This window comes from Dipodomys ordii, unplaced genomic scaffold (assembly GCF_000151885.1).
Source record: "Dipodomys ordii isolate 6190 unplaced genomic scaffold, Dord_2.0 Scaffold79, whole genome shotgun sequence".
Classification (NCBI taxonomy): domain Eukaryota; kingdom Metazoa; phylum Chordata; class Mammalia; order Rodentia; family Heteromyidae; genus Dipodomys; species Dipodomys ordii.
Window position 1 is genome coordinate 4,991,875 of NW_012267295.1, and position 16,040 is coordinate 5,007,914.

The 16,040-nt window shown below is 42.0% G+C and overlaps 1 protein-coding gene across 5 annotated transcripts in view; it reads left to right on the forward strand.

The window, feature by feature from the left end:
- Window positions 1–42: 42 nt before the first annotated feature.
- Rbfox2 (RNA binding protein, fox-1 homolog (C. elegans) 2) overlaps window positions 43–16,040 on the forward strand; it is a 237,058-nt gene continuing 221,060 nt past the window's right edge. For all 5 annotated transcript variants that reach the window (XM_013024892.1, XM_013024894.1, XM_013024900.1 and 2 more), the window contains exon 1: window positions 43–267. In XM_013024892.1, coding sequence (XP_012880346.1) covers window positions 85–267 — 183 coding nt within the window. In that variant the 5' untranslated portion in view covers window positions 43–84. The remainder of the gene's footprint in view (window positions 268–16,040) is intronic.

A 16,040-nucleotide genomic window follows, 5' to 3' on the forward strand; every position in this document is an offset into this window, starting at 1 on the left:
GTCGCGACAGTCGGGGCCGAGGCCCAGGGGGAGGTGGCCTGTCGCGGGTCGCCCGGCTCCCGGAGGCGAGGGGGGCACGGGCGGATGGCGGAAGGCGCTCAGACGCAGCAGCTGCCTCAGCTCGGACCCGGCGCCGCTGCCCGGGGCATGAAGCGGGAGTCGGAGCTGGAGCTGCCGGTTCCCGGAGCGGGAGGAGACGGAGCCGAGCCCGGCCTGAGCAAGCGGCCGCGCACCGAGGAGGCAGCGGCCGACGGCGGCGGGATGCAGGTGACCGCGCGGGACGGGCGCCCCGTTATCGCGGGGTGCGGGCGGGGCCCGAAGGGGCGGCCCCGGGGCTTCTGTCGTGGAGGGGGAGGAGCCTGCCGTGGAGCGGGAGGCACGCTTGAGGGGTCCCGGTGGGTTGGTGGGGATGGGAGGGGGCGGGCCGCGGCCTGGCTGAGAAGGTGGGCGAGCTCAGGCTTGGAAGCGAGGGGGTGCAGGGTCCCAGGGTCTCCAGGCGGGTCCTGGTTCCCGAGAGGACAAGGGGCCGCACGAGCGAATAGGTTTTGGGGGGAAAAACGAACACGATTGGGTTGCAGTCCATCTCTTCAAGTCCTTCCCTAGTTCCTTGGGAAATCGGGTCTTTTGGGACAGGGACCCCCATCAGGGGTCCTGGTGGGAAAGCTCCCATGAAAAGGGTACTTTGGGGGCAGCCGTGGGCGCTCGCTGGGATGGAGAATGAGAGACATTTGAAGAGGAGTTATGAAAAGGTTGAAAAAGGGGAAAAAACAAAAACAAAAAACCTCGAGAGAGAGACCAAAGGGGATGTGGCTTAGATTGTGGGTTAAATCAGTTACACGAGGGAGGGTGAGAAGTGCACGGAGTTTGGTAGAGTGGGGATACCCTGGTGCTGTCTCATTAATTTTGTGACGTACGCTAATGAGTCTGAAGAGGGACACAAGCCATGTCCCTGCTGCACTTTCTCAATTGCATGCTACACCTCTAGGACACTTTGTGTCTCTTGAATGCCCTGGGGTATAGAAGAAAACTTTCTGTGGCTGTTAGTAGACTGGATTCTGAGTTGTGGACTCCAGGGATAAGCTAGCTAGTTAGGGTCTGGAATAGGCAAGGTATGGGGGATGTCAGGTAGAGTTTTTAGGATTTAGTCTGTATTCAGAGAATATATACTGTGAAATGGTGAGGTACACCAAGCAGCAATTGTTCATAGACATCTAATTCTCTTAGAATCCTAGAATGTTAGAGATAGAAGGGACCAGAGACATCATCATCTTTTGCAGGAATTCTTAACCTGCATAAGACTTGGAAGACTCTTTTTATGAAGATCATTCCTGTGTCTTTTTATGAACAGTTAATACCTTTTAAAATCTTTGTTTTTTGGGGGAGAGTGGAGGAAGAACTCAATTCCCAGCATGTTTTAACCACTTCATTTTATAGATAGGGAATTAAAAGTCCAGAAAAGACTAGTGACTTGCCTAAGGCTACCTAGTTAGCCAGTTGCACAACTGGGACTAGGAGCCTGGCCTTCTCATTCCTATTCCTGTGTGTGCTCTCTCCATTACACCAAGCTTGGAAATCTCTGCAGTGCTAAAAGACTTCCTGTGCTTTTCTGCCTGCTTCTCCAGGCACTCCCTGACTTCCTGTGTTAGAGTTGGAGCTGTCCTAGGCCAGGCATGTTTGTTGTGTACCTCTTGGTCACTGCTTCTTCTACTGTATAGGTAAAATGACCCTGTTGGTGTTTGTTTTTGAATTTTGTTTGCCTGCTATTATTCTCACTAGAAGAAGCAGAGGGATTGTGAGATGTAAAAGCTCAGGACCCTGGGAAAAAATGCAGAGGGGTACTGGGAGACTTCAGGTGAGGTGGTTAGCATTGCATGGTAATGTGGGAGGACTGGCTGGAAGTGCTCCTGAGCATGTCCTAGTAGGTGTGTTCCACCTGGCCTATACATACGTATTTATTTATTTTTCTATCAGTCATAGTTAATAGTTAAACCTCCATCCCTCTTCCCCTTTCTGCCTAGTGCCTATTCCTGATGGCCTTCAAACTGCTAAGGAGAGTGAAACTTGGAAAGGGAGCGTTGTACAGAGGCTTGGGCATGCGCTGAAGTAGGAGTGCATTAGGTCCCTTGGGTACAGTTGGAGAATGTAGAACTGTCCCACAGAAGAGTCTTCCTTTTACCACTTGTATTTATGGATGTGCTTCATTTTTCATTTTGCACATACCTGATGTAGTTTCATCATACCATGTCACAAACGTAAGAGCTCTCTTCTCTGCCTTTGACTAGTTATCCTGGGGAAGGCCCTTGTTTTTGGGCCTTTGCTTCCTACTTATAAGAATAAGTTGTCTTCAAAAAAATATGTCAAATTCCCTGTCTTGCACATAATCTAGGTGGGGAGAGAATTGGCTGAAAGGTTAAAAAGAATATGTGAGTATGTATATATTTAATATTTATTTAACTAATGTTTAATGAACATCCAGACACTGTGTAACCCTAGGGGACACATTAATGAACAAAGAAAGATCCTATTCACATGAAAGTAACATTCTTTTTTGTCGATTGTAGGGCTTGAACTCAGGGCCTGGGCACTGTTCCTGAGCTTCTTTGTGCTCAAAGCTAGTGCTCTATCACTTGAGCCACAGTGCCACTTCTGGTTTTTGAGTGGTTAATTGGAGATAAGAATCTCACAGGGACTTTTCTGCCCTGGCTGGCTTTGAACTGTGACCCTCAGATCTCAGCCTCCTGAGTCTTGCTAGGATTATGGGTGTGAGCCACTGGTGCCCAGCAAAAGTAACATTCTAATGGGAAAGGATGTCTAATAAGCACACAAACAACTTTTATTAGGTGTTGATAGGCTAACAAGCAAACTTACGCAGGGAAAGGGACAGAGAATAATGACGATGGTCAGGGAAGCCTTTGTACAGAACTTTGAGTGAAGTGAGGAGAGAGGATTCAGTCAGATAAGAGGAACCCAGATCATCAAGACATTGACACGTCTTCTGTGTGTTGTGGCTGGATCAGAACCTACTTGCCATTCTTAGGAGATGGTAACAGTTTGGCAATGGCTTAGGAATGCCTGTAAGCCCTGTGTAAGTAGCTTCATGTATTTTTGAATATGAGTTTGTCATAAAGCATATTTTTACATCTTACATATCTGTCTTTGAAGCTTTTCCTGACAGTGGGGTTGACAGTGTTTGTACTCTACCCTTGCCTTCTGGTATATTCATATTTATGCCTCATCTTTTATTATTTCTTAATGACTTTGCTACTTTTATTTCCCTAATAACATCGTGAACTTCCACAAGATAGGAACTATATTTCGTTTGTGTTTATTCTTCAGAACACTTGACTGTTTTGATTTGAGTATATAGTGTGTGCTTGATTCATATTAAAACACAGTTGAAATTTACTGTTTACACATAGTAAGGGACTTTAAAAAATGATGAAAATCGGAGATGACGTTACTATAACAAATTTCTCTGGACCCTTTGAGTGCCAAAGGATTAACCCCCTTTTTACAGAACAAAATCATTTACTGGGGTTAATTTCTTAAGGCTGCTTACTAACTGGAGCTGCAACCCTAAGCCTCAGATTCCAAAGTTGACCCCCGTTGGGTTGCAGCCACTAAGATTTTGGAGAAGATCATTACTTCCCAAAGTGGAGTCCCATGGAATCCCTGGTGCTTTGTGTTTATGAGCTTTAGGCTCAGACAAAACCTAAAGTAGAGAGAGGAAGGATTGGTGTGTTCAGTGCAATGTACTGAAGCAATGAACAAAGAGAGTGAGCACAAGTATGAAAGAGTGGGGTAGAAATAGAGAATGGAAATTGATGAACAGTATGAGAAGTGTAGTTAGTTGTTGAAGAGGATACTTGGAGGTAGTTATTCTAACTTGGTAGACAGGTAATTGAGTTACATGTATAGATGTTGGAGATTCATCTCACTGGTATGTATTAATTTGTTTTCCATCAGATATACTGAGGAATGAATTATTTTGGTCAACTTTTCTAGCAATGTAAACAGCTATCAAAAATTCTGTTTTTGTGCAACTTTCTAGGAACTTGGCTGCTTGCTGCTATATTACTTATAGCTTTCAGCAAAATTCTTTATGGCAGTGAAAAGTTGATATGTGATTATTAGGTGGCCGAGTAATTACTTCTGACTGTAGTCGTTAGTCCAGTTCCCTGAGTCAGTTCTGCACTTGATCATAGTGGCTCATAGCTGAGAGACTCCTCTGGTCTCTAGGAAGTGGTTCTCCCGGGCAGGTTGGAGTTGCTTTGTGGATGTCATGTCCATTAATGTGGTTTGTCTTCCTATTTTCTCATTCTAGGTTTATTTCTTCCTAGGTGGATGTCTCTTTGTACCTCATTTGGGTTTTTAGTTCTTTAGCAGCATGCTATTAGAGTTGTACAAATAATGCATTTCCTTTCATAAATATCTCACTAAAATTACTGAAATTTCTATCTCTGGCAGTCTTCTCATGCTGCAGCAATAAAAATACCATAGACTGGGTGTTGGAAATGACATTTATTTTTCCTAGTTTTGAGAAGTTGGCTAAGAAGTCTACAATTAATAGATCAACAGATTTGGTATGTGACAAGAGGCTGCTTCCTGGCATGTAGATAGCTCCTGGTTGTGTGTTCTTCATGGCTTTTCCTCAGAGGAAGAGCAGTTGACTTTTTTTTTTTTTAATGGTAATTGGGTTTGAACTCAGGGCCTTGAGTTAGGCAGGTACTCTACCAATTAAACTATCTTTGAGCCCTTTTTCTTTATTTGTGCCTGTACTGGTACTTGAACTCAGAGGCTCACATTCTTGCTTGGCTTGTTCAATTGAGGTGGATGCTTTACCACGCCTCCACTTTCCTCAGATCTTTTTTACTTCAATTTATTTTTCTTGATAGAGTCCTGTGCTTTTGCCAGGCTCAGAGTAGTCTCCTTTTGCCTCTGCCTTTGGAGTAGCTGGGATTATAGGTGTGCTTCCAACTTGTTTCGCCTGTTTTTCAAGATTGGGTGTCACTTTTTTTTGGGGGGGGGGAGGGCTGGCCTATACTTGAATTTCAATCCTCCTGTCTTTTAAAATTTTTTAAAAAATAATTGGTGCCAGTCTTAGGGCTTGAACTCAGCCTAGGCACTGTCCTCAAGGCTAGCTCCCTACTACTTGAGCCACAGCTCCACTTCCATTTTTTTGGTGCTTAATTGGGGATAATATTCTCATGGACTTTTCTGCTCAGGCTGGTTTCAAACTTTGATCTTCAGTTCTAATCCTTCTGAGTAGGTAGAGTTACAGGTATGAGTCACTGGTGCTCAGCTCAATCCTACTGTTTTTTTAGGTGTCAACCACAACATATATTTACTTAGTGCCCTTTCTGGGTGTTAAATTTAAGGTTTTGTGCTGTAGCTTGGCTTTTTTGCTCAAGGCTGGTGCTCTACCACTTGAGCAATACCTCTACTTTGAGAATTCTTGTATGCGTACTTATAGTGTTGTTGTATTTTTATGACTTCATCAAGTCTTAATTACCTCTCAAAGGCTCTATCTCATGTTAGGGGTTAAAACTTGAACTCTGTGAACTCAGAGTGGTAAATATTATAGCTGGAGAAATTGAGGGATGGTCATATAAAAGTTGCTGATTTTTTTAAAGCTTCACATGGAAGCCTGGCAATGTAAAACTGGGAATATGTTTGAGAAGGAAAGCATCTGACATCAAAGTAGAATTATTTTTCAGAGTGACTCAGGTAATTAGCTTGAGTTGGATTTGTCTCCGTTTTCCATCTTCTAGCCACCTTGTCATTTTTTCTCTGTCACACTGACATGTGAACACAACAGAAGCCAACTTAACTTTCATTTTGTTATAAAGCAGACTTTGTAGACAGGCCTCAAGATTACAGGACTTTGGAGAAAGAAATTCAGCATACTACATAGTGTAAACAAGAACCATGCTAGTTAATCTCTAGTGTGACATCTCTCAGGGCTTCAAAGTTGGATACAAGGCTTTGATTATTTGCACAAAGAATAAAGGCAATTACTTTAGTGAGTGGATTTGTTTGAAATTTTTTTGGTACATTTGTAAAGACAATATCATAAATATCTTTAATCTGGGCAAATGTGTGCTTCCTTTGGAGACAGAAGGGAAGAGCCAGGGAGATGAGAAAAGAAAATGGCAGTAATTGGAGCTTGAGCAGACAGATGGAGGCAGGCATGGCGGGTGCATTTGGTGTTTTAGGTGGCCCTTAGGAGTATTGGGTTTCTTATTCTTCTCTTCTCCAGCCCCAATATGAGCAGGCAGCTTACTTGGCTAAGGTTTCATTATCTAATCCATCACAGATCAGCTTGAATAAACTCATTGGCTGGTGCTGATCTAGTTAGGAGGGTAGCTCAAAGCTGCTTGAGCCGGGATTGGGACAAATCGGATCAGAACGGCCATGTGAATCCTGGACATATTATTGTAATGTTGGTTGGTAGAATAGTTTGGGAAATCATCCAAGACAAAATGAGTGAACAATTGACCATGGCCCTTTTCAGGCATTTTGGAGACCAGAGGGAATAAGTTTGGAAGATTAATTTTTCTGAAGCATAGCTAGATCGTCTTCATTATTTGAGCCTGAACATTTTTTTGGTCATTAATGCTCAGGAGTTACCTTTTGGGTTACATTTGGAGATTCTAGTTATGTTCTTAGTTGTGTTTGACTTCTAAGTGAGCCTTAATTTGAGACCATAAGATATGGGCTCTTTTGTGTATGTTTGTGTATGTATGTGTGCTAGTATTTGGGATTAAACTCAGGGCTTCATGCTTTCTTGCTCATGGCTGGCACTTTATCACTTGAGCCATACCTTCAGTCTAGCATTTTGCTGATTAATTGGAAGTGGGGTTTTGCAAACTTTTCTGCTCGTGCTAGCTTTGAAACTATTTTCCAGGTCTCAGTCTATCAAGTAGCTAGAATTACAGACATGAGGCACTGGCTGGCTACCTCTCTCTTTTTTTAAAAAAAATAGATATTATTACTATTATTGGCAGTGTTAGTGTGTGAACATACTTGTTGTCCGTATGTACTTCACATATGGTGAAGACAGTTTAGAGTTTGAATTTGAATCTTAGACAGCTGAACAGTCTATAGTGAGATATTGAACATCCCTGTGTTCTGTTCACACATCTGTGAAGTGAGAGAATTATATATACTCTTAGGAGCTACTGCAATCAGTAACTAAGAGTATTTCAAGTGTCTCTCATGGAACCCAGTGCCAAATGTTTATTTCTTGCTCTTCTTATATCCTGCTGTGTGGTACTGCTGTGTGGTAAGTTCCTGCTTACTGCTTGATCAGCATGGAGTGGTTAATGTGCTTCTGATTGATTAAGTGCCAGAGCTGGGAACTGTTAGAGATGAGCAGTGTATTAAACTGAAACTGGGAAACGTCATTTACTTGCTATCTAAGGAGTAGAGGGGAGCGAACCAGTCATCAGGGTCTCTTGTTAGAGTGAGAGGAAGACCATCTCACTCTTTCCTAAAGGAGTGAAAAGACTACTGAAGAATCCCAGTCCTTGTACTGGGGATGTGGATTGTGGATATTTCATAAAACCTAGCTCCACTGGGAAGCGGGGGGGGGGGTAAACAGATTGACTGCTGTTTCAGGTTCTGTGAGATGCAAGAGAAGGGAAAAAGTTGCCTTTAAAATTTTTGTTTTATTGTTTAAATATGTTGCATAAAGCAAAGCCTGTAACCCGAGTTCTTAAGGAGGACTGAGATGTGAGGACCGTAGGTCAAAGCCAGCCCAGACAAGAAAGTCCTGAGACTCTTACCTCCAATTAACCACCAAAAAGCCAGAAGAGGAGTTGTGGCTCAAGTGATAGAGCACTAGTCTTGGGCACAAAAGCTCAGGGACAGTACCCAAGCCCTGAGTTCAAGTAAAAGTTGCATCAAGAAGATGGCACTTTGCTCATGTTGGGAAATTGAGCAGGGGTATTTGTGTGCTTTCTCTTTTCAGTCTCCTCAGACCTTTCACACTGTTATGGGAGTGATCTATGTGGAGATCGAATCTGTTACCTCTGGCTTAAAATCTTTTGAAAGTTGGCATTTGACCTCAGGATGAAGTTTTTTTTTTTTTTTTGTCCTACCAAGTCATTCAGACCTGACATCCTACATTTATTTCTAGCCCTATTTCTGTCTTTTTTTTTTTAATTGTGAAAATACTGTACAGAGGGGTTACAATTACATGGGCAAGATAATGAGTACATTTCTTATCAAGCATTGTTGCCTCCTCCTTTGTTTCCCTTTTCCATCCCTTCCCATCTCCCCCCCCTCCAACCCCTATTTCTTTAAATACTTCCTCCCCACATTCATGTCCAAGAAGTTGTTTCTGAGAAATCCCAGTTTTCTTTCTGTTCCTTCTACTTGAAATGCCTGTACCTTTCCTCAGTCCCCCAACTCTTACCCCTTTTACCTCCCTCCTCCCACTTGTAAGATTTAGTCTTTAAAAAACCATTTGAAATGCCAGGTGTCTGTGGCTCACAGTTGTAATCCCAGCTACTTAAGAGGCTGAGATCTGAGGATTGTGGTTTGAAGCCAGCCCAGGCAGAAAAGTCCATGAAACTCTTATCTTCAATTAACCACCAGAAAACTAGAAGCGGTGCTGTGGCTCAAAGTGGTAGAGTGGAGCTTTGAGCTGAAAAAGCTCAGAGACAGCTCTGAGGCCCCTGAATTCAAGCCCTATAACTGACCAAAAGAAAGAGATGGGCACTGGTGGCTACTCAGGAGGCTGAGATCTGGAAATCGTGGTTCAAAGCCAGCTTTGGCAGGAAAGTCTGATCTCCAGTTAACTACCAGAAAACTGGAAGTGGTGCTGTGGCTCAAGTGGTAGAGCGCTATACTTGAGCTGAAGAGCTGAGGGACAGCCCCCAGGCCCAGAGTTCAAGCCCCACTGCTGACTAAAAAATAGAGTGTGAGAGACAGAGAGAGAGAGAGAGAGAGAGGGAGAGAGGGAGAGAGGGAGAGAGAGAGAATATTTGAAGCCTGGTACACTGTAAATGCTTGTAATACACTTGTAATGCTAGGTGCTTGGGAGTTAAAGATTGAGGTCCAAGACCAGCCTAGGCATAAAGGTTTGTGACATCCATCATGTGCCTGTCACCTCCGTCTACAAAGGAAGCAGAATGGTTAGGCACAGTAGTATGTGCCTTCATCCCCATCAACGTGGTAGCACAAATAGGATGATTGCATCCCTGGGCAGCCTGGGAATAAAACAAAAAGGGACCTAGAAAATTGAGTTATTGGTGTGACTTAGTGGTAGAGCACCTACAGGTTCTGAGTTTAATCTCCACCTTCTCCCCCTCCCCAAAAAAAAAAATGCACTCAAACTCTTGTTTTCAAAAATGACACGTCAAGCTGGGTGCCGGGAGCTCATACCTATAGTCCTAACTACTCAGGAGGCTGAGATTTGAGGATTGTGGTTCAAAGCTAGCCCAGGCAGGAAAGTCCTTGAGATATCTGTCTCCAATTAACCACAGAAAAGCTAGAATAGAGATATGGCTCTAGTGGTAGGGTACTAGTTCTGAATGAAAAAGCTAAAGGACAGTGCCCAGACCCTGAGTTCAAGCACAAAATAAATAAAATGAATGTATGTATATATATGTATATATGTGTGTATATGTACTATACATACTTATAAATACATATATACACATATGTATATATCATGTCTTAGTTGGGTTAGAGGACTTTTTTTTTTGTTGGTCATGAGGCTTGAACTCTGGGATTGTGTGCTGTCCCTCAGCTCTTCAGCTCAAGGCAAGAGCTCTACCACTTGAGCCACAGCGCCACTTCTGGTTTTCTGGTGGTTTATTGGAGATAAGAGTCTCACGTGCTTTCCTGCCCTGGCTGGCTTTGAACCGTGATCCTCAGATCTCAGTCTCCTGAGTAGCTAAGATTATAGGCATGAGCCACCAGTGGTCAGCATAGAGGATTTTTTAGATTAACATTTATCAAATGTTTAACCCTTTACCACAGTCTAGATTGTGAAATCTCCTGATCCTTGGGAATCCATAGTCTTTAAGCACTATTTCTGGGCTGAGTAGTTCAAGAAATCTCATTCTTGTTGAATTGAACTTTGCCTTCTGTTTCTCATTGGTGCCTTCGGATGGCTTCAATTGGGTTTTCAGATTTTCCCTGAGGGGTCTGGCCTTTGGTCTGATTTCCAGCTTGTCATCTGTGTAAAGACTTGAATGTTACCTGATCTTTCCATTGGTGTCAGGGTTAGAGGTAAAAGGAGGGCTTTCTGAATATAGAAACTGTGGTGGTAGTTGGGGGTGGGGGTGAGGTTTAACTTCCCAGTGTATTGGGTGGGCAACCTGATACTTAGTTTCCTGAGCTCAGATATTAATTGAGTGCATGTGTGTATATATAGAAAGCTCCTTTGTGTTAGTATGGCTGAGGCAAAGAGACCCATACATGTGAGAGGGGCTATTAGAGTTAACGTGTTCCAGATCATTGGAGCAATCTGTTGATCTACCTTTTTATAGTGCTGCTGAGTGATTCTGGAGTGTTGCAGTTCAGATATATTACTACCACTTGGAACTAGAATCGCTTGATCAACTATGGAGCTTAACCTTTCCTGTCTGGACCATCGAATTTTATCAGATATTATGAGAGATCCAGGAAAACTAGCACACTGGGATACTTCATGCACAATGCATATATAGTTTTCAGATCATGTTGATTATATATGAAAACAAGAAAGTTTGGTACAGTTCTTTTAATTTCAGCTTTGTAGATAGATTGATAGAAGTATTTTATAAGCATTGTTTCTATTTCTTGTTCTTCTTTCATCCTTCACTTTCAGCTTCTGTTTCTGGCTCCTGTGTAATTCTGGCCTGTTCTCTAGTTTCATAACTTTCCTTGTAGGTGGAGTAGGGGCCTTCGTGGGGGAATGGTCATACTTTGTAGTGGTCTGGCATTTTAACTTGTGAATAGGAGAGGGGGTGGGGTAGGAGGGAAGGGATGGTAGGGGAAAAACAAAGGAGGAGGCAACAATGTTGGATAAGAAATGTACACATTACCTTGCTCATGTAACTGTAACTCCTTTGTGTAGTATTTTCACAATAAAAAATTAAAATAAAAAAATTGTAAAAAAAATTGTGAATAGAGCAAGTTCTAAGGCTTTGAACCATGTGGAACAGCCAGTAATATTTTTTTGTGACATGTCCTAACAATGTGACACCTAGAAATTTCAGCTGAGTATTTATGATATATGCCACTTAATAAGTAGATAGATCCTTGAATTGTCAAATGATAATGGTTGAGATATTGCTTAAAAACTATTTTCCCAAGGGAGGGAACCAAGCCTTTGTGGTTTAGACTTCCATTTGTGTTTTGTATGTGTGTGTGTGTGTGTGTGTGTGTGTGTGTGTTTAGAGATCTCTACCCACCAGGTAACATTCTTGCATGTAGAATTTTTTTCCCCACGTAGATGCTGATTCTTGGTTTTCTCCTTAGTTAAGGAAAAGAGGTTTTGCATTGGATGTTGGATATTTTATTCCAGGTATGTGGTTTTTGAAGAGGCATACTATTTTATTTTCTTCCTGGCTTCATTGATTTTGTCCAATTCTAATTGGAAATACCACAAGCAAATCATAATTTATTGTGAGGATGAGTGGGTGGTTGTGGGACTCTCTCAGCTCTGAGTGTTGGAATGGGGGCAGAAGAAATCCTAACGGAACTAAAAGGACTACAGACAGGGCCTGTGGCATCCCAGTGTGACCACCAGCTATTGGAACACTTAAGGAATAGTGGCTCCTGGAAAAACTTTCCAACTGCTTTATTTTAAGCAGCTTTTTCCTCTGCAAATTGGCAGATGTTTGGAGGAGGGGGCAATGTTGGTGACAGCCAGGATGTTTTCCAAAGCAGACCTGTATGGATTTAATTTAGGGATTAATTTCAGGAGTATGTGGCTTGTGCTAAGAAAAGTTATAGTTTTCTTAGAAGCTGTTGGAACTTATTGATGGGGGCCTTCTCTGTCTTGACCCCTTGTAACATGATTATATTCATAGGCCATCCTGTCCTGGAGATTTTTTTAAAGTTATTCTTACAGCCTGCAGTGTACCTGCCCGCATCCCATTATTCTCTCTCCCATTACTCCTCCTCCTCCCACCATGCTCTTTACCCTTCTCTTCCTTCTCTCATTTTTAAAACTTTTTACTTTTCCTTCTGTAGTTCAGTGTTCCATAAAAATTCCTGGGAAGACGATAGTAATTTTGGGTAGGAGTCAGGGATTGTATATCTTTGTTTAGTTTTTCTCCTTATTTAGCTTCCACTCTGGGAAAGTGTTTATAGATGAGGTCACTTATCCCCTAATCAGACTGGCTTGTTCCCTGATCGGTCTGAATATGTGGCTTTGACATCTTTCACCTGGTGTTTCTTGAACTGGCAAAGTGGGAAGATGTTTTGTCGTGGCTCCCAGCACCCACAAAGCTTAACTCATTGGTTTGCACCTCATACACACTTTCAGGAACACTGGTGTTGTCAGTGGCTGGCACAATGGGTTGAGGACTTATTGGAACTTCAGGAAGTCTTCACAATGGCTGCCTCTCACCCTGGGAGTTTTGGCAAAGGGACTTCGTAGTACTTGCTTTGAAAGTATAAGCCAATTCTTTCTGAGAGGCAGAGTGGCAGCTTGTTTATAACAAGGCAGCAGTCAGTTAAGCAGTCTATTTCATTATGTCTGGGTTGCTTTACTCATAGATTTTACTCCATGTTTTATATGGTGCATTTGAACTCAGTCACTTTGTCTGGAAGTGTAGCATAAGTGGTACAGTGCTTTCCTGGTATATACATAACCCTGTATTCAATCCCCAGTACCAAAATGGAGCTATGGAACTAGTCTTCACCAAATAAAGCTAAAGCACAGTGCTAAGGACCTAAGTTCAAGTTCCAGTATTGGTACATAAACACAAAAAAAAATGGAGTCTTAAGGACTTCACTGCTTGGGTTAGCTTTGAAATGAGATTCTTTAGATTTCAGCCTCCTGAGTAGCTAGGACAGATGTTAGCTACCAGTTTTCAGCTTGCTATATAGTCTTTTGTATCTTGCCTTTTGCTGTCACTATACCAGAGAGCCTCCCCTCCCCTGTCTTCTTTGTGATATTGGAGTTTGAACTTGGCCTACTATAAGAATTAGAAGAGGTTGGATACTAGTAGCTCATGCCTATAATCCTAGCTACGTGGGAGGCTGAGAATTAGAAATGGCTTGGGCTGTTGGAGTATCACATAGGAATGCTGATTCCAATCTGAAAGGAACTCAACAAGGCCAACTTTACTTCTGTGCAGAAGGGTGTGCTCTCAGCCAAAAATTTGGCAAGCCATCACACAGGACCTGCAGGCCACACCCCTTGTTATCCCTAATGCAGCAGGTCCTCCCTCTCTGCTTGAATTCTCAGAGCTCAGATTTACAGTTTGCTCATGATTGGCTAGTTTGAAGAGGGTAGGATGTATTTAGTAGTCATTAAAAGATTGTGAGATTATTAACAGTATACAAGCAATCTCAAAACACACTCATATCCTCTGCTACTTCCTTGAAAAAATCTTAGGAGCCTCTTCCATTTTGGAACAACCAGTTACCACAAAAAACCTTTCATTTAAAAATTTTCTCTTTTCCTTTCTCTACTTGCTGATACTATCTTAGCAAATATAATCAACAAGAGCCAAGCTATTAGGCCAAAGCAGAAACTTTTAAACAACCTACTTTGATAGAAAAGGAGCTTTTCTCAAAAGAGCTAGCCCTGGCAGAAAAATCTGCCAGACTCCATCTCCAATTAACCAACAAAGTGTTGTAATGAAAGCCTGGCTCAGGTGATAGAGAGCCAGCCATTAGCAGCAAGAGCATATGTCCATTGTTCAAGTCTAGTAGTGACACATTCGTGTGCATGCACATTCCCCTCGCTAAGAATTAAAAGAGATAAGGTAGGTAATGTACTTATTCTAGGACTGACATATAAGTGTTCATGTATACTAGCTGTGTTTTTGTTGTTGTTGTTGTTATGACCTGGTTCTCTTCTATCCTAGTGCTTTTCAAATTCTTTATATACAAAAATGGGTTCTTAGTTTTTAAAAATTTACTTTATTATTATAGAAGTGATATACAGAGGGGTTACATTTACACGAGTCAGGTAATGAGTACATTTCCTTTCGTACAGTGTCATCTGTTCTCTCATTCTTTTTTTTTTTTGTCAGTCATGGGGCTTGAACTCTGTGCCTGGGTGCTGTCCCTCAGCTCTTCAGCTCAAGGCGAGAGCTCTACCTCTTGAGCCATAGTGCCACTTCCAGTTTTCTAGTGGTTTATTGGAGATCAGAGTCTCATGGACTTTTCTGCCCAGGCTGGCTTTGAACTGTGATCCTCAGATCTCAGCCTCCTGAGTAGCTAGGATTACAGGCTTGAGCCACCGGTGCCCGGCTGTTCTCTCATTCTTTCCCAGTCCCTCTCTCCCTCCCATCTCCACCCACAAGTTGTATAGTTCACTTTCATCAATGTGTAGTGAGCTCCATTGCTGCACTTTTGCACTTTGGTTCTGTACCCCCCCACCGTCCCGAAGATATACACATGAATACACTATATATAAGGTAAAGAAGACAGAATCATCAAAATCGAAAAAAGAAATCTTTTGTTTTCTTATCTTGGGAGTTCATTTCACTATGTATATTATTTTATATACATATAAAGAGGTGCTTAGGCATTGCATCTTTGTGATTCTCTCTTAAGAGTATCCTCTTTTGGTTTCACTGTAATTTGTCATATCACAGTGCATTTTAGATCTAAACTTCTGCATATCATAGAGAACATGTGTCATTTGTCTCTCTGATCTTGGCTTACTTCACTTAACATAATTTGTTCTGGTTCCGTCCATCTCCCTGCAGATGACATTATTCTTTCTAATGGCTGTGTAAAATTCCATTGTATATTGGTGCTACATTTTTTGGATCCACTCATCTATTGTGGGACATCTGGGCTGTTTCCGTATCTGGGCTATAGTGAATAGTGTGGCAATGGATATGGATGTGGAGGTGTCCTTTTCATATCCTGGCTCATGATGTTCATGGTAGAATGCCTAAGAGTGGTATGGCTGGATTGTAGGGAAGGTTTCTGTTTAGTTTTTTGAGGAACCTCCAGACTGCTTTCCAGAGTGGTTGTACTAGTTTACATTCCCACCAGTGGTGCAGTAGTGTTACTTTTCCCCCACATCCCCACCAGCACTTGAATTCAAAATGTTGGCCAATCTAACTGGGGTGAGATGAATCTCAGAGTTGTTTTGATTTGCATTTCCTTTATAGCCAGGGATGATGAGCATTTTCTTATGTATTTCTTTGCCATTCTTACCTCTTCTTCTGGTCTCACCTCTCCTTAGCTCCCTTACCCATTTAGTGATTGGTTTATTAGGTTTGGGAGGGGTTAGTTTCTTGAGCTCCTTGTATACATTGGACATTAGGCCTTTGATGGTAAATATCTTTTCCCACTTGGTTGGCTGTTTTCCTAGTTTAGTAACTTTGTCCTTAGCTGTACAGAAACTTTTTATTTTGATCTGGTCCCACTTGTCAAGTCTCTTTCTTATCTGTTGTACCCCTGGGACTCTATTTAAGAAAATTCTGCTTAGACCTGTAAGTTCTAATGTTTCTCCTACTTGCAGTAGTTCCAGAGTTTAAGATCTGACATTGAGGACTTTGATATACTTTGAATTGATTAGTTCATGATAACAAACAGGGATCCACTTTTAGTTTTCTGCATATAGTTGCTCATTTTTCCCAACACCAGTTGTTGAAGAGGCTATTTTTCCCCACTATATGTCTTAGGCTCCCTTATCAAATATGAGATAAACGTAAGTATCTCATTTTTTATTTCTGGATCTTCTATCCCATTGATCTTTGGATCTATTTTTGTGCCAGTACCAAACTGTTTTTGTTATTATGGCTCTGTATTAGAGTTTGAAGTCTGATACTGAGATAGCACCCGCATTGCTTCTTTTGCATAGAACTGCTTTGGCTATTCTAGGTCTTTTGTTGTTCCAAATGAAT